The following is a 19449-nucleotide window of genomic DNA, read 5'->3' as shown; positions in this document are numbered from 1 at the left end:
GTCTGCGAGACGGACTAGAAGAAGAAGAGGCTTCAGGCTCCAGAGAGGCCTGCGAGCAACAGGACGAGTAGAAAACCTCAGGGTCCTCGAACTCCGGTCCCGGAGGAGGAGACCCAGTCGAAGCAGCATACCCCAACCGAGGCAATTTCTTCTGAGGCGAGACGGTCGAGTGCCGAGAGGAATGCTTCGAAGAATGTCTGGATCAATGCCCCTCCCGATGCCTGGAAGGGGATCGAGCCCGTCTGTGAGAAACTGGTTCAGACGCCTCCAAGGAGCAGAATGGACTCGATGCCGTCGATCGCAGAGGCGGAAGAGTCGGCGCCTCCCCCGACGACGCCCAGGTTTGATAGGGGGTTCAGAAGAACTCGTCCTGCTTCCTGCTATGCCCAGGACTGGGTGGCCCCGAAGGTGGACGCCACACTGAGTCATGGGGCGGAGTAATCGGTTCCAAGGGAGGCAGGTCACTAAACGAGGCTTTCCTCGAGGGGATGGGCTCCAAGGGAGGCATATCACTAAGGGAGGCCCTCCTCGAGGGAATCGGTTCCAAAGGAGGCACAGCACTAACGGAGGACCTCCTCGAGGACCCGGACACCGCTCGCCGAGCAACGAGGTCGTGCGGCGAGGAGGAGGAGGAGGGGGCGGTCCGCCCCTCGAAGCCGAAGCTGGGAGGTCACCCTGGATGGTGGCAATCAGTCGAGGCCCCATGGTCTGCATGAGCTCCACGAACTGAGCCTCCAGAAGGGACCGCAACGAAGCCGATATGGAGGGATCCGCACCAAAAGGGGGCCCTTCCGCACGGTCTCCGCGCTCCTTCGGTGCTGCGTGCTTCTGCTTGCCAGTCTTCGGCACCTTGAGCACCACCGGTGGAACTGTCGGGGTCGATACCTACTCCGAGGAGACAGAGGAAGGCACCGGCGCCGAAGCCGGGGCCAAAACCGGTGTGAACGATGCCGGTTTCAGGAGGCCCGAAGCAGCCGGGGAGGCAGAGGGCTTCGCGGAAGGAGTCAAAGCACCCGTCGATGTCGATGTCGAAGCTGCAGGATCCGATGAAGCTTCCATCTTGAACATGGACTTCCTCAGTAGACAGCGGCGCTTAAACGCTCTCGCCGTCAGAGTGGAGCAAGGCCGGCACGATTTCGGGAAGTGATCCGGTCCCAGACACTGTAAGCAGCGTCGATGAGGGTCCGTGAGCGAAATCGCGCGCTGGCACTTGCTACACTTTTTAAAACCGGTAATCGGCCGGGACATAGGCCGGAAAAGCTCCGCCGCAAGGTCGAAGGCGCGGGGCCCCAGCCACGCGGCCGACCCGGTATCGGAAGGAAAAATTTTTTTTTTTTTGGAAAAAAGAAATCAAAGAAAGAAAGAAATGCACAGGAGAGCCAAAAGAACTCAACCCGCGGCAAAATAGAAGGCAAAAAAGAGATTCAATGGGCGCAAATTGAAGATAGACTTCTCAGCTCCGCGGAAGAAAAAGTACTAAGGAGACACGCCCGGAGCATCGGGCGGGAAGGCACTGGCGCATGCGCGGTGCGGGCATCTCGAAACTTCTGAGTTTCTTCAAGCAAGACATGCTTGCAAGATGTCCGTATCGGGGCTCTGTCGGATGACATCACCCACTAGTGAGAATACCTGCCTGCTTGTCCTGGGATAAACACTTAATTATTTTTTAGTGCTGGGGGCATGTTTGGGGGCAGAGAGTAGGCGTGTTCTGCATGGGAGTCTTTACTGCCAAAAAATAGAAGGCAATAAGAGCTCATGTGCTAATGGTGAAATTAGCATTATTGAACCTAACATGATTGAACATTATTAGCATTAATATTATTGAACATAACATTATTGAACCTGGGAACACATGATAAAGAGAAAATCAGCATCACAATCTCTCATAAAAAAGTTGCTTATTATTAATACTAACACAAAAGTTTTTATGCCGATGATGTGGTGGTGGTAGGGTCCTAAGACTCCCCAATACTGAGGCTTTTTCTTTCGCAGGCATTAATATACCAATAGTGCTCAAGCTTAGTTAATTAGTGGAGAGTATCAGACTTTATTCAAGTTTTAAGTTTTGAGATAGAAATTAGCATGCTGGTATTTCATTATTGCTCAGGAGCTGCTTGCATCCCTGATTCCTGCACTAAAGTTGGGCCTCACCAATCAGGAGCTGCTTTGACACGCAGCTCCTGATTGGTGAGACCCGACTTTAGTGCAGGAAGAGGCAGTCGGAGCATACCACGATTGATTTCCTTCACTCGCTGGCGCTCTGGCTGCTCTCTCCTGCCCGGTCATTCGCGGTTGGAAAATCCACAAATGACCGGGACCGTGCACAGCGAACAGCGAATGACTGGGGGAACACTGTACACCCATTTTACAACTGTGCTAAAAGTGGCCTCAGCACAAGGGAAAGCCCCATGCTTGTGATAGCGCTGGCTACTTTAGTGAAAGTAGTAAAAGGACCTCAGAGTTCTTTTCCTGCCTCAAATTATCCATCACCAAATTTTCAAAACACAGGTTCCATTACCAAAAAAGTTGACTTTCTAATATGCACTAATTCAATATTTTTTAAAAGAGGAAACCTGAGAAATTAGAATTCTGTGACTATAAAGATTGATGGTAATCTGCAACTGGCTGGCCATTTGCAGGAGTGGGATTGGTTCTTTCATCGCTAGGTCTTGCATTATATTCATTCTTTGGATGCTAATACTTTGAATGAGATAAATCTCTTTAACATGGGGAAAAGGTTTTCTGACTGGCCAACCAATATCAACTTTTAAACACCAGCACCAGTCATAATAATGTTTATATATACAGTGGTGCCTCACACAACGAACTTAATTGGTTCCAGGAGCAAGTTTGTTATGCGAAAAGTTCGTTATGTGAAACGCGTTTTCCCATAACAATACATGTTAAAAAAAATAATTCGTTCTGTAGCATAAAATATGCTAAGATGACATAAAAAAAGATAAATTTATCTTGTTAGAGCTGGTGTTAGACACAACTGGGGACTGCAAAGTCCAGGCAGAGGCTTACGGCTCTCTTTGACCAGGGGGGACAGTTGCCCTAGTTGCACTACCCTAACCCTATTCCTGCTATGTGTGACTGTGGTATTCTGTTAGCATGATATTTCTGTGTAGCATTCTATAATAATTTGGCTTATTCAATTTTCTTGATAGTAGAGGGGATATATGTGAAGGGGAGGGGAGACAGGGGTTTTGTTGATCCTTGCTGTGTATTATAATCACCCCCCACATACTCCCCAGTACCTTTTTAATCATCCCCCCTCGGTACCTTTTTTAATTCCTCCCATCTTTCCCAGCCAGTGGCGTACAGGCCAGAAGCGCAGAGATCAGGAGCAATTCCTCTGCACGCCTGTGTGGGCCCATGCCGATCTCCGAATGGCTGCAGTTAGTTCTTGTGAGTCCCGCGAGAGCTGACTGCAGCCATTCAGAGATCAGCGCAGGCCCAGGCAGTAGCACAGAAGGCTTGCTCTTGATCTCTGCGCTTCTGGCTGGGAAATTTGCTAGACCACCAGTTACGAGTGAGCGGGTGAGATTAAAGTTGCAGCAGTGGTGGCTTTTTTAAAAAAATATGTGGCGGCGGGGGGAGGTTTAAAAATATGCGGTGGCGGCAGAGGCTTAAAAATATGCAGCAGCAGCGGCGGCAGGGGGGTTTAAAATATGTAGCGCCACTGCACAGGGAGCCAGGCGGAGAGAGGGCAGTTAAGGATGCAGCTCGGGCGACTTCGTTGTGTGAAACGAAGTTCGTTGTGGGAAGCAAGACCTGAAGTTCGTTGTGCGCAGCGTTCGCTGTGCGAGGCGTCCGTTATGCGAGGCACCACTGTATATATATATATATATCATATCATATATTTAAAGCATCCAGGCTGTTTCATCAAACTTTAACTTACTGGCATATATATAATTCACTCACCTGATAAAATCTTTACAAGGCCACAAGCTTCCTCATCGGTTTCAACTTTAATGTATCATTTATTCTTATTTTGCCGTATTCCTTAATTTAAAATATACACTTATCTTTGATTGTCTCGTCAACTATTGCCAAACCCTTATGCCGACATGCATGTTTCACAATCTGTGTCAGGGCTGGGTTTGTTTGGCGCTAAAGACGACAGTATATTAAGATTTTTTCATCTGTGGACCTGGATGATTGTCTAAGTCCTCCTTTTATAAAACCGTAGCTCGGTTTTTAGTGCCAGCTGCGGCATAACAGCTCTGACACTCATACCGTGTTGCCCCGAAAATAAGACATTGGAGGTATTTGGCAAGCAATAGAAAAATTAAATCCTTAGTTCCTGGTTTTATTTAGATTTTTACACACATCCAGGTAGGGAGGGAGGGAAAGGGCGGGGATGGGGTAATCTGTTTTAGATATTTGCACAAATTTAAGTGTTGTTATTTGTTATTATTGTGTGTATAATTGTTACACTTTTTATAAGTTTTGAAAAGCAATAAAGATTTATTATAAAAAATAAAAAAAAGACACTATCTTATTTATTAAAAAAGAAAAATCACTGTCTTATAAGAACATAAGAACTGCCATCTCCGGATCAGACCTTAGGTCCATCAAGTCCAGTGATCCGCTCACGTGGAGGTCCATCCAGGTGTAACCTGGCGAAAACTTAGTCACCCGTATCCTTCTATGCATCTTTCAAGGAGATGTGCATCTAAATTGCCCTTAAATCCTAGAACGGTGGGTTCTGCAGCAATCTCCACCGGGAGAGCGTTCTAGGTGTCCACCACCCGCTGTGTGAAGTAGAACTTCCTGGCATTTGTCCTGAGCTTGTCCCCCCTCAGCTTCAGTCCATGACCACTTGTCCTAGTCACATTTGATATCATAAATAACTTTTTATCCTGCTCTATCTTGTCGATTCCTTTTATTATTTTAAAAGTCTCAATCAGATCCCCTCGCAGTCTCCTCTTCTCAAGGGAGAACAGTCCCAGTTTTCTAAGTCATTCTTTGTAGTTCAAGTTCTCCATACCTTTTACCAGCTTCGTTGATCGCCTCTGCATCCTCTCTAGCAGTTTTATATCCTTCTTTAGGTAGGGAGACCAGTGTTGGACACAGTATTCCAAGTGTGTTCTGACCATTGTTCTATAAAGCGGCATTATGACCCTCTCCGATCTATTCGTGATTCCCTTCTTTATCATGCCCAACATTCTTTGCCGCCGCTGCACATTGTGCTGACGGTTTCAGGGTCCTATCTATCAGTACCCCCAGGTCCTTTTTTTATTCGCTCTTACCCAGGGTTGCGCCTGACATGGTATACTCGTGCTCCTTGTTCTTTCTGCCCAAATGCATTACCTTGCATTTTTCCACATTAAACTTCATCTGCCATTTCTCTGCCCATCTCTCTAACTGGCTCAAATCTCTCTGTAGTTCCTCGCTGTCCTTTTGTGATCTGATTGCCGGACATAACTATATTAATTTTGGGCCCAAAAAAGGCACTAGGTCTTATTTTTGGGGATGTCTTATTTTTTTCATGTACAATAATCATCTCTCTCTTCCTCTCCTCCACCCCAATTCTTCCTATTTCCTTTCTCTCCCCCACATGTGCAACATCTTTCCTCCCCTCTCACCCATCCCCTTGTGCAGTATCTTTCTATCTCTCCCTCCCATCCCTTGTGCAGCAGAACCCTTGCAGCTTCTATCCCTCTCTTCCTCCAATCCCCCCATGTAGCATCTTTCTATACCCCCCTCCGACCCATCTCTCCCTTTCATCCGAACTGTGAGACAGAAATAAATGTACCTTATAACAAACCAGCAGTGTTGGCATCAATCTAGACAGGCTGCTTCACAGCCTGGGCTGTTCTTCTGCCGCATCACTGATGACATCATCAGCAATGCAGCAGAGGAACAGCCCAGGCAGCGAGCCTGTCTAGATTGCTTCCGACGCTGCTGGTTTGTTATAAGGTACATTTATTTCTGTCTCACGGTTCAGATGGGAGGGAGAGATAGGTCGGCCCGGGGGGGGGGGGAGGGGGAGTGCCACTGCTGGTGACTAGGGCTTATTTTTGGGGGTAGGGCTTATATTAAGACCTACCCTGAAAATCATGTTAGGGCTTATTTTCGGGGTAGGTCTTATTTTCGGGGAAACCCGGTAGGAATTCTATGAGCGTTAGAGTTGTTACCACCACGGCCAGTGCTAAAAACCACGCTATAGTTTTGTAAAAGGGGAAATAATTTTTTTTAAGATATTTTGTTTAACCACATCAGTTAACATGGATGTTTAACAAATATAAGAATACATAAGCTACAAGGGGGTGATGATAAGTCTTTGGCTTTTCTTAATTCACTAACTTTTAGACTAATAATACTTTCATCACATCAAAGTTTATTGTTTCATATGTGTCTGACCTAAATTTCATAATTCTAGCCTGATTATTTAATTTTTTTTTTTTTTTTGCAGATCTGAAGTGAAAATGCTACAAAACAATGGAGATTTCACTGCAAAAGAGTTCCGAGTGGTGATGAAATCTTTTCCTAAAAGAGAACTCAGCCAAACACATTTACAATATGTCAGTTACATTAGGGGAAAAGTGCCTTCCTACTCCACAGTCAAGAACTGGGTTGCTGCATTTAGAATAGGACAATGGAGCATGAAAGACGAAGAACTTTCTGGGAGACCAACTCAAGTGACAATTCCAGAAAACATGAATGATATTCATTCCATGCTCTTGTACAATCAAAGAATATCCACTAAAAAGATAGCAGAGAGACTATGTTGCAGCAAACCTTCATACCGGTGCAGTGGAGGTTTACCTTGCACTCCCTTCTTAAAGTTTCAATTGCCAGCAATATGGTGGAGAATGACTACAAAATCAAGCCAAGCATATCTGATAGGTGCTGGTGGGAGTGCGGGGACCAAGGATCTTTTAAGCATATTTGGTGGACATGCCCTAAGGCGAGTTCCTACTGGGATATGGTATTTGCCCTGCTGTCCGATATATGTGGTGTTCTGATTGTAAAACATATGGGATGTGTTTTGTTGAATATGAAACCTGTTGGGGGGTCTCTTAAGTTTTCTAAACTGATAGCGACTATAGTAACTGCTGCACGTTTGGTGCTGGCAGCTGCCTGGCGTCAAGTATCGACTCTATCCCAGGCTCAGGTGCTACAAAAAGTAGAGACGCCTTTAGTATTTCTAAGCTCACGGCTATGAAACATCACCGATTGCCGAGGATGCTACAATGCTGGAAGCCATACATTGACTGGTGTGAAAAGCGAGGGCAACACATGAATTCTTGCTAGTGAACATTGACCTGCATGGAACTTCTGGGGGGGGGGGGGGGGTTATTGTACTGTATGGTGCTGATTTGGTTTGCCTTGTTTCAAAGAACTATGTTACAACAATCTGTTACAGTGCAAGTTGTGCTTGTTTGGTTTTGAAAAATTGTCAATAAAGAAATTAAAAAAAAAAAAAAAAGATATCAGAGACCCCAAAAATATTCAAAAGTCCCACAAGATGATCCTGCTGAAATCAATCCAAATGGATTGCGAGGCAACCACTCGATCGTGCTTCTGGTCAGCATTGAAATATTTGGGAATTCATTTGGCCGAAAGCTTTCTCGTGTCTGAAATCTTGTGAATAATATAGCCTACCCATTGTCAAGATATCTCCGGCGTCTCTGCTATCTTTTTAGTGGTTTTTCTGTGGGGTTTTTGTTTTATAACCAAAGCTTGTATGTGGATCATTCTTCTTTTTGTTTCCAAGCTTTTGGTATATTGGAGGTAAAAGTGAAGAGGGACATTGTCAGCAAGGGAAGCACTAATTAAAAAGCATATTTGCCATACTAAGTGAAGATTGCAGAAGAGTTTGTTTTTTTCTTTTGACTTGAGTTGGTATCTTATTTGCATAAGCAGTCCTTAGAACAGGAGGTGTTGAAGTGATTTATTTTTTCTTTCTACTTGTTTGGGACCATGTAACAGAAGGCTGTTGACAAGTTACTCGGGAGCTGTCCTCTAGTAACAGGACTCTAAAGTTTTTTTATGTTGCTTTGAGATGAGTTGGAAGGAAGGGCATAATGTGCTTTCTACTATACCGGTGGTGGTGGGGCAAGGTTAAGAGCTGTTGTAGCCTTACTTTCTGGTCAGTGTCGATTGGCTCAGGCATTGACAGGAAAGTAAGGCTTGACAGCTCAGACTTGTCAGAAAATTTTGCTGCTGCCAAGCTCTCCACCCCCACCCCAATACCCCCCTGGCAGCGGGAGAAATTCCCATTCCCTCCCTCAGTCATGCAAAGGGGGAAGAAGGGTGTCAGGGGTTGTTGCATGGTGGCAGGAGGAAATGGGCATCTCTCCCGCTGCCGGTGTTTGCTTGGTGGCGGCAACATTTTCTGGCAGGTCTGAGTTGTCAAGCCTTACTTTCCTGTCAATGTCTGAGCCAATCAGCGCTCAGACATTGACCAGAAAGTAGGGCTATGGCAGCTCAGACCTATGGGAAAATTTTGCTCGTAAATATAGGATAGCGAGGTTAGGGAATCACCCGGCTGGAACTTGTTTAGCGACCACGTTAAAGTTTTGAGAATCTTTCCCTCTGAGACGTACCTCCATTTTCTTTCTTTAAATTGTATTTTTAAAAGAAGCTAGAACCAAACATGGCAGTCCCAAACTCAATTGAAATTCAGATATAAACTGGGTCAGGAGAAAAAAATCCAAAACGCACTCCCCAAACTCGTAAAAAAAATAGCAGTTAAACAATTGTTCAAATAAGTTTAATTGTACTATGAACCTTATTTGTGTGCGTTCTATATAACTCTGATTCATAGAAAAAGCTTTTCATGCCTTCATTTATTTTCATTTTCAAATATTTCCACAAGTGTTAGTAAAATTCTCTACATGTCACAATACATGAGTAAATTTTACTGACACCATTTGAATGTATGCTTTGGGAAGGCGACACCATATATATTTTTGGAGTTTAAAAACTACACATGCTATTTTGGCTAAATAAAGCAACAGGGGTCCTTTTTTTAAGGCGGAATAATCAAAGCAAACAACCTGTGTCATTGTGGTTTGGTTATTGGTGCAAATCACATAGGTAAAACATATCAATGAGTCTGCATCAATAGAAGCAGCTGGATTATTTATTTATTGAGATTTATTAACCGCCTTAACGAAGAGATTCACCCAAGGCAGTGTATAGCAGGTATACTGTATACAGTATACTCAAATATAAATCGATCCGAATATAAACCACATTTACTTTTTATTCTCCCTAAAAAGAGGGAAAAAAGGTTGGCTCGATTATAAACCAAGGATTTATATTCAAGAATAGGTATTTATCTTATCCCAGCCAGCTCTGTGGCCCCCCCACCCCCTCCTGTTGCAGACCTCCCCCAGGCCTGCTTTGAGTCCTGGTGGTCCAGCAATTGAGTCAGGACAGAAGCAACTCCTCCTGTGTCCTGTCCCAGCCGGCCCTACCCCCACCTCACCCCCTGATGCAAACACACCAACAGAAACTACCATTAAGTTGAATAGAGTCTCATTCACAGCCTGGCTCTTATTTATTGATCTACTCAGATTTATATGGGAATAGATGTTGCTCAGTTCACTTATTCCCTGGTATGATATATTGGTAAGTGACTTAAGTTTTTTCTTCTTGGCATAATTAAATGATGACTGGTGTTTCACTGTTATTATGCTTCCATCAGTCTTTGGTTAGGATAGGATGTTGAAAAATTCAGTTTTGATGAGATTTGATTCTCTATTGTAAATTGCTTTAATAACTCTCAGGTATCGTTGTATATACATTTATATGTATAAAGCACTAGAATGACCTGCATGGAGTGGTAATTAGAAGCCTAAGAGGCAACGGTACCAACTTCAAGAAGCTGAGGGAAGGGGAATTGGGTTTTGAGTTGCAAATAAGAATAGTGCATCTATCCAGAGTAAACAAAACCCTGCAGAATGGATCATTTTGATCTTTGTCTGCCATCACTGTAATATGTTACTATATCAACAGACAATCTGTCCTTTGCAAAAAGCTGCACATTTTGCCTTGAACTATTAATGAGTGCATAGACGACTTCTTTAGAAGTAAGGCAAAGAGTGAAGCCAAATTATCCCAGTTATCACCGCTGAACTGATCTAGCACGTGTTATCACTTAAATGTAGAGCTGGGAAGCAGCATTTATTATTGCCCCACTGAAACATTCCATGGCTCCCAGTGCAGCCATTTCTATCTTTCTCCATGCAGAAGAGTGAATAACACTTACCAATCACGAAGGCTTCTTTAAAGGGGATCCCCGTCTCATTATACCAGGGAGGTCGGCCAGCTGTATAAATAGTTCGTTTGCTGGTCCTGAGGAGTGGAGGCTCTGTTTTAGTCTGACTGGTGGTCCGTTTTCGGGGAGAAGGAGTCAGTGGCAGACGGGTTAACAAAGTGTCCAAGGAGTCCTCACCACTATCACTGAGGATGACGTGAATAAGAGATAGGAACATGGATCAAAAAAAGCACAGTCCCAGGGAAAACCATCTAGTTCCAAAACAAAAATACTGGTCTACAATGTATCATAACATTGCTAAAGCAGCTCAGTCCTCCTTTGTCATGCCTATTTCTATAAAAAGCCCACTCACAATTCTGCCTATGCACCCAAGTTTTGAAAAGCATCTTTTTCACTACTACTGAACCTACAAGCAGCTCTATCAGTGTGGCTCAATCCTGGCCTGCTTTTTTTTTTTTTTGGTGGGGGAGGGGGGTTACCTTTCATAATTCCCACTTGTTTTCTGGTCTCATGCAATTCTGCCACAGATAGTAATCTTATCTAAGCCTGGAGATATAGTAAGAAAGCTGAAGGTAGACGTATTTTTGGTTCTAGACTTTCAAGATCCATTAGAATAGGATTTTTTTTTTTAACCTCCCCTTACTCCCAAACCAAACCACAGAAGAACTTTGGAGAGACACCCTGACTTCCACCAACCCCAAGACATTTATTGATATTTCTAATGAGCATCACTGCTCTCCTTCAGTAGCAAGATAGGTGGGTAACACCATGTGTTGAAGAGAAGGAAGCTAGAGTTCTTTACTACCTGCCAGAGGTGATGAAGGTGGAGTGGCCCGAGATCACTGCTCCATAATAATACTCACTCCCTTCAGGGCTCATACTTTTCATGCTGAATTAGGACAGAATCTATCAGGAAGGCCAGGCAGCAAAAGTCCGACTGGGGCTCTGTAGAAGGAGCAGAAAGCCCTAAATCCCCACCTGACCCTCTCCTCATCACATTCAACAGACCATGTAAAAAAGCTCTCCAACAGGGGGAAGACTTCCAAACATAGGCATGGGAATCCAGAGAAGCAACTTCACAAGCTTAAATTTAGATGTGAAAATGAATGCTCTCTGTCTAGGCAGTCAGTGATGTGGCTAATAATTCTGTATGAACCTGAGCTGAAAGAGAAATGTGGCTACTGTTTCTGTTGCAGACAATGAAGGGGAGATGCCAGAAAATATCAAGACTGGATTAGTTTATGTTTGTGTGTCTGAAAATATAAAATAATGGACTAGAAAATGAAGTCTTGAACATACAGTGCTAAACCACAAAGCACATATAATATGGTCAGCTTCCTATCATCATGCCTCATCCCCCTCTGAAAAAGTCACCTCTGAGTCAGAAAAGCTCTTGGCTTCTAGATTAATTCAAATCCTGGCCTCTCTGCTGATAATTCCAGTGGGAGGGTCTCCTGGGACTACTAACTGTGACACTGGTTTTTTGGCTTTGGACACCCCTCAACCAAGAAGCAGAAAGAAACCAACTTATTCCACACATTCTAAACCTAAGACTAAGAGGCCAATGCGAAAAGCTACTGCAAGTCTAACTGCACAGTTAGCATAGGTTATACAAGTATGTTACTTCCTCAGCAATACAGAGAAGGGATGTAATGAGGCCATTAAGTGTTCTGCTACAATGCATGAAAGGAAACAAGCGAGTTTTGTTTTTTGGTTTTTTTTTACGCTGGCGGGAGCAGGGGGGCCATTAAACACCAGAGCTCTTAAAAAATTGAGGGAAGCCATTAGACACCTAGGATTTATTTTTACATGTATTGGGAGGGAGGGTGCTAAACAACCAGGCCCAATACAAAAATATGATGGTGGCATGTTTTTCAATGCTACCCTGTTAGTGCATAACCTCACGGTATTGCAGTATATAAGCTATTATTATTATTATTATTATAACCTCATCACCGCTCACACATTGACAGGTGGGGTGACACTTTGCAATGAGCTGCAGACTACTGTATCTCACCAGAAACGTTTGTAGAAAGTTTGTGAAGAGGCTGCATGGTCAGTGGTTTACTGCACAGCTTTCTACATCAACCATGGATCCCTGAAGAAGGCGTGTTTTCCAAAACACGGACCGTGTCGGGTCACTTGGTTTGTAATACGGTGGTATCAATAACTGCATTAAATATTTGGTATAATAAACACTGCCTGCATCTTGTACATATTAGTCTGCAGTTTGCTTTTTGCTCGTCGTTTGTTGTTCTGCAGACCCTTTTGGACTCCTTTTTTGTTGTCTATGTGAGTTCATGTACATCATCATTGTCTTTGCATAATTTCATTGGTGGAATGAAAGAAACCATAGCCTACTAAGGGGTACATAAGCACATAAGCAGTGCCTCCGCTGGGTCAGACCAGAGGTCCATCATGCCCAACAGTCCGCACACGCGGAGGCCCATCAGGTCCAGGACCTGTGTAGTAGTCTTCTATCTGTACTCTTCTATCCCCTTTTCTTCAGAAAGTTGCCCAATCCCTCCTTGAACCCCAATACTGTAATAGAAACCCCTTCACCGGACTTTAGGTCCATGAACCGGTGAAGGGGTTTCTATTACAGTATTGGGGTTCAAGGAGGGATTGGGCAACTTTCTGAAGAAAAGGGGATAGAAGAGTACAGATAGAAGACTACTACACAGGTCCTGGACCTGATGGGCCTCCGCGTGTGCGGACTGCTGGGCATGATAGACCTCTGGTCTGACCCAGCGGAGGCACTGCTTATGTGCTTATGTACCCCTTAGTAGGCTATGGTTTCTTTCATTCCACCAATGAAATTATGCAAAGACAATGATGATGTATATGAACTCACATAGACAACAAAAAAGGAGTCCAAAAGGGTCTGCAGAACAACAAACGACGAGCAAAAAGCAAACTGCAGACTAATATGTACAAGATGCAGGCAGTGTTTATTATACCAAATATTTAATGCAGTTATTGATACCACCTTATTACAAACCAAGTGACCCGACACGGTCCGTGTTTCGGAAAACACGCCTTCTTCAGGGATCCATGGTTGATAAGATTTGAAATAAACCGCAATAAAAGGTATAAAACAAACATCTGTGTGGATTGGGTTCTTGAGCCAGCAGTGCGATGTGAAAAAAGTCATAACAAAATGACTGTATCGGGTCACTTGGTTTGTAATAAGGTGGTATCAATAACTGCATTAAATATTTGGTATAATAAACACTGCCTGCCTGCATCTTGTACATATTAGTCTGCAGTTTGCTGTATGAACTCACATAGGTCACTTCCTTAGAGAGAAATTCTCAAAGCCATCCAGCATGTTTTTCACTGTATTCATTTATAGCACACTTATCTTTATTTTTATCTAAGGAGGGTCCAACAAACAAACTCGATTTGCAAGTCATTATGACTCTGTGTCAATTCACAAAGACTTGAGCTGTGATAAGTGCGATTTATAATTTTTTTAAATAAGTAAATTTTAACTCTTCAGCAATATTGCTTCACAAATACTGTAAAATGAATATAATAGAGACCCAAGACAAGTGCCTGAAGCGCTCCACTGTGCTCAAGACCTGCGTCTGATAAAGGGGATAGAAAACCTTTCATACGCTGAGAGATTGGAGAAACTGGGTTTCTTTTCCCTGGAGAAGAGGAGACTTAGAGGGGATATGATAGAGACTTACAAGATCATGAAGGGCATAGAGAGAGTAGAGAGGGACAGATTCTTCAAACTTTCAAATAATAAAAGAACAAGAGGGCATTCAGAAAAGTTGAAAGGGGACAGATTCAAAACGAATGCTAGGAAGTTCTTCTTTACCCAACGTGTGATGGACACCTGGAATGCGCTTCCAGAGAGCGTAATAGGGCAGAGTACGGTACTGGGGTTCAAGAAAGGATTGAACAATTTCCTGCTGGAAAAGGGGATAGAGAGGTATAGATAGAGGATTACTGCACAGGTCCTGGACCTGTTGGGCTGCCGCGTGAGCGGACTGCTGGGCACGATGGACTTCAGGTCTGACCCAGCAGAGGTATTGCTTATGTTCTTATGTATTCTGGCAGTATAACTGAAATATAGCCCATGCCAACTCCCTTGAATAGAAAATTACTCTTCAATGAATGTTATCTGAGTAGCTTTCAAAAAAGAACCTTTTAGGCTTTTCTGGCTGCATACTGGTCTTTTGGTCATCTCCACTGTTTTGCTGCTATCTTTTTTGAGGCGTGGAGATTGGTCTCTCTTCTTTTTCCTTTCATTGTTCAACTACAAGCAGCGTCTCACGGCTCTCCGCATATCAGTTTTTCACGTACCTACCACCATAGGACTCTCAGGGATCCCTGAAAACTTGTTGTCGAAACGTGAACCATGTTGGGTCCTCTGCCCCTAGCGGACTAGGTCCTTTGGGGTTTTCATGTGGATTACCTTGTTTTAATGTGGATGATTTTATTTTATATGGATGATTTCATTTGTCCTTTTGGAACTTTGACATTCTTAATAAAGTCCATCTAAGGAACATCGTCACTCCACAGTTTTTTGTTTTCAACTGAAGGATGACCATGGCATTGCAGCCCTAAGACAAATGTTTTAACTTTTCTGGAGGAATGCCTCCAATATTTATTGCAAGATCCTTCACCCTTTGATGAAGATGAAGCATCCCTGGAAACACTTGTTAACAAGTGGACTGAAATGATTACTTTAAGGAAGAATGATATTTATAATGAGCTTTTTCATGCAACTATACAAAAACACTGTTGCACTCAACATATCCCAAGGTGTCTAAGGGGCATGAAGATACTTCAATTATTTGTAGACCAAATATTTTTAGATCAAAGGTGCGCCATTTTAAATATTTACTTGATCTGATGATTTTGATAGTTGAAGTCTCAACAAGAAAATTGATGAAAGCTACTTTGAATGAAAATAATTTTTAAATAATTTATGGAAGATGTAAACAAAAAGTTGGATAGTTTTAGGAATAATATTAAGAAAACTACCCCCCCCCCCTTTTACTATACTGCGATAGCGGTTATTAGTGCAGGAAGCCACGCTGAATGCTCTGCGCAGCTCCTGACACTCATAGGAACTCTATGAGAGTTGGGAGCAGCATGGAGCATTCAGCGCGGCTCCCTGCGCTAATAATCACTATTTCGATTTAGTAAAAGGGGGGGCAAATTACAAAAAATAAAATGTGATGAAAATCATTATAAAAAAAAAAAATAAACAGTTATCAGTGGGCTAAGGCCAAAACATTTTCCAGATCAACTAGATCATCTGTATCTAGACCTCACAATTATACTTCTAATGAGTACCATAGACAAGAAGGTGTTATCCAGGGACAGCAGGCAGCTATTCTCATTTATGAGTGACGCCACCAATGGAAGCCTCGCAAGCAGACTTGCTTGTAGAAACTAGAAGTTTCGAGTCAGCTGCACCGTGCATGTGCAAGTACCTTCCCGCCCAGCACAGGGTGCGTCTCCTCAGTTCAGATAGCTAGCAGAGAAGCCAACCAAGGGAGGTGGGTGGGATGTGAGAATAGCTGCCTGCTGTCCCTGGATAACAACTGTTACGGTAAGTAACTGTGCTTTATCCCAGGACAAGGCGGCAGGTTTTCTCACATATGGGTGACCTCCAAGCTAGCCAGAATGGGATGGTGGGAGTGTTGGCAATTGAGGAGAATAAATTTTGTAATATTGTTTGGCCAAACTGTCCATCCCGTCTGGAGAAAGTGTCCAGACAACAGTGAGAAGTGAAGGTATGATCCGAGGACCAAGTAGCAGCTCTACAAATTTCCTCAATAGGTGTAGATCTCAGGAAAGATACTGAAGCTGCCATTATTGGTGATAGCATTGTCTAGTGGTAGGCTTCCTAGAAACCTCTAAAATGTCTCTCACAGATTGAGAAAACTGAAGAGGAGTTATGTTCAAAGGTACCAAGCTGTCAGGTGTAGAGACTGCAGGTTGGGATGAAGTAGAAATCCCTGACTGTGTGTAAGTAGAGATGGAAAAAACTAGTAGAAGGTATGGCTCCCTGCTACTGATTTGAAGGAGAAGGGAGTACCAAGGTTGTCTCGGCCACCGAGGAGCAATCAGAATCATGGTGGCATGGACATTCTTCAACTTGACAAGAGTCTTGAGAATGAGAGGAAATGGAAGGAATGCATATAGGAAGAGATTCATCCATTCCAGAAGAAAAGCATCTGCCTTGAGGCGATGAAGAGAATAGATCCTGGAGCAGAACTGAGGCAGTGGTTGTGGGGAGCTGCAAAGAGATCTATCTGAGGTGTTCCCCACTGTGAAAAAAATGTGATGTAGAAGTGAGGTGATGTAGAGGCGAGGAAGACCACTCAAGTTGTCCGTCAAGCAATTTTTCACCCCTTGGATGTAGACAGCTTTGAGAAAGGTGGTGTGGCGGATTGCCCAGTCCCAAACCTTCAGAGCTTCTTGACAAAGGAAGGAAGATCCCATCCCTCCCTGTTTGTTGACATAATACATGGCGACTTGGTTGTCAGTCCGAATGAGGACTATCTGATCTTGAAGAAGATGTTGAAAAGTTTTGAGAGCCTTGAAAATCGCTCTGAGTTCCAACAGATTGATGCAACACTGACGATCCATACTGGTCCAGTGGCCCCGAGTACGGAGACCATCGAGATGAGCGCCCCAAGCATAGGTCGAGGAATCTGTTGTGAGGACCTTCTAATAAGGGGGTGTTTAAAACAGCAATCCTCTGGAGAGATTGGAAGAGAGCATCCACCAGCAGAGAGGCTGTCTCAATGAAGGAGTTACTGCAATGTGTCGAGAAAGTAGGTCACAAACCTGCGTCCACTGAGATGCCAGGGTCCACTGAGGAATTCTGAGGTGAAGGCTGGCAAAAGAAGTTACGTGTACTGTGGAGGCCATGTGACCTAGTAGAACTATCATGTGTCTCGCCGATATTGAAGAGCGGGAATACCCTGCATGACAGAGTTGAAGGAGAGCTGCCAGACGTTTATTTATTTTATTTATTTATTTAGATTTTTATCCCGTCCTCCCAGTAGCTCAGAACGGTTTACCAGTAAACATTCACAATGAAGTGTAATTGGACATACAAGATTATACAGTAGATTTAAATACTTGGACATACAAGTCTGTGCAGCATTTAAATATAGGGACTATACAGCAAATTAAGAACAGTAGTTTAAATATAAGTAGTTTAGTTTAAATACAAGTTATTTGAGTATAGGCTGAGAGTGGACTATACAGAAATTTAGGCAGAAGATTAGAATGGAGAAAGAAGGGTAGAGCTGGGGTTAAAGGGGGTGGGGTGTAGACTGAGGGTGACCTTTAGTTGAAGAGGAGGGTCTTTACCATTTTCTGGAATGTCATTAGTGAATTATATAGTCTGAGTTGAGGGGGGAGTTGGTTCCAGAGTTGGGGAATGAAGTGGCAGTAGGAGCGTTTGCGGGTGGTTTCTGAGAGGAGGGACCTTCCGTGGGGAATGCATAGGCGTATCTCCGTTTCTGAGCGCAGGGTGCGGGTGGGGATGTAGATGGGAAGGAAAGGAAGGAAGGAAAGCTCTGAATTGAATAGTGTCCAGAACAGCTCTGATGAACTGTAGATTCTGAGAGGGCTGAAGTTGGGATTTAGGAAAGTTGATTTTGAATCCCAAACTCTATAGGAACCGCGTAGTCCATTGGGTCGGTATAATAACCCCTTGAGATGTTGAATCTTTGATGAGCCAGTCGTCTAGGTAGGGAAACACCTGGAGACTATGGTTCCTTAGAGCTGCTGCTACCACCACCAGGCACCTGGTGAATACTCTGGGAGATGAATCCAGGCCAAAGGATAGCACTCTGTATTGAAAATGCAGATACCCTACCCAAAATCTGAAATACTGACAGGAGGTCGGATGGAAGGGGATGCGAGTAGAAACCTTCTTGAGATATAGAGAACATAACCAATCGTTCTGAACTATATTTAAAATGGGTCTCAGATCGCCTGTCTTCTTTGGAACTAGAAAGTACCGGAAGTACACCCCCTGCTCTGCTCTTCCAGGGGAACTTCCTCGATGGAACGGAGACGAAGCAGAGCTTGAGGTACCTGAAGAAGGTTGTTATGCTCTGTTAGACAGTCAAAAAAGCTGCAAAGCCTTAGGTGCAGCAGAAGGCTGAGGTTTCTGTTGCTTCTGTTGCTGCGGTTACTTGGAAGGGGTTCAGGTGTAAGGAGCAGCTTTGGAGCATAACGGCTCTGGAAAATCGTAGTAGAGTGTGAAGGTTTTGTAGGAGCTGACTTTGGCTCTGGTGTGACAATGGAAGCAAAAGATTTTTCATGATCTGACAACTGCTTAGTTGCAGCCTCTATGGATTCATCAAAGAGGCCATTGCCCTGACAAGGAATGTTAGCCAAACGGTCCTGAAGATTAGGATCCATGGCAATGGTGCGAAGTAAGACCAAGCGGCGCAGTGCTACAGAAAAAACAGTGGCCCTAGCCGACAGTTCAAAGGCATCATAAGATGACTGGAGAAGATACAATCCGAGTTCTGAGAGAGTAGTAGTGATGTCTTAGAACTCGAAATGTCTAAGTAAATCCAGGTTCTTCAGAAAACCTGGAAGAAGATCAATATGGAACTTGATATAGATGGCGGATAAACTTGTACATAGTCTTATCCTCCTTTCCAGAAGGAACAGTAGCGTAGACCTTGGAATGATGGGTTCCTTACAAAAAGGACTCCAGAAGGAGGGATTGGGGAGATAATTGTGAATTCTCAAACCCGTTGCAGTGTAGAGATCTATACCTCAAGGCCAATTTGCCTGGAAGAACAGGTATAGCATAAGGAGTCTCCAGACAATGTTTGAAAGCTTGAGATAAAAGCTTGTTAAGAGGAAGCTTAAGTGACTCTGCAGGAGATTGAGGGATATGCATGACCTCAAAATACTCCTTAGAGAATTTAGAACCAGCATCGAACTGAATTTCCAGATCATCAGCTGATCCACCAAGGCCTTGCCTCGAGAAGGGCTCAATGACCTTGAGGTGCCTCAACGGAGAACAAAGGTGAAGCCTCTCTGGAGAAATGACAATCCAAAGAATATGGAGACTTGGAGGAGTTAATGAAAGTAGCTGATTCCTCAGGGTCCGGAAGCGGTGACCTGGAGCGAGGAGTTGGGGCCTTGAAGAACGGCAAGGTCTGGAATGAGGCCCAAATGAAGAAGGCTGTTCTTTAGAAGAT

The 19449-nt window shown here is 43.9% G+C and overlaps 1 protein-coding gene across 7 annotated transcripts in view; it reads right to left on the bottom strand.

Annotated features, from left to right (window-relative positions):
• LOC117356931 (uridine-cytidine kinase-like 1) overlaps positions 1 to 19449 on the bottom strand; it is a 151269-nt gene that overhangs the window by 103940 nt on the left and 27880 nt on the right. For 6 of the 7 annotated variants that reach the window (XM_033936889.1, XM_033936890.1, XM_033936891.1 and 3 more), the window contains exon 2: positions 10232 to 10425. In XM_033936889.1, the coding sequence (XP_033792780.1) occupies positions 10232 to 10425 (194 nt within the window). Of the gene's footprint in view, positions 1 to 10231; positions 10426 to 11045; positions 11158 to 19449 lie in introns of those variants that run through there. The other variant, XM_033936888.1, reaches the window with a different exon arrangement.

This window comes from Geotrypetes seraphini, chromosome 3, assembly GCF_902459505.1.
Source record: "Geotrypetes seraphini chromosome 3, aGeoSer1.1, whole genome shotgun sequence".
Taxonomy (NCBI): domain Eukaryota; kingdom Metazoa; phylum Chordata; class Amphibia; order Gymnophiona; family Dermophiidae; genus Geotrypetes; species Geotrypetes seraphini.
This window is presented reverse-complemented; position numbering and strand designations above follow the sequence as displayed.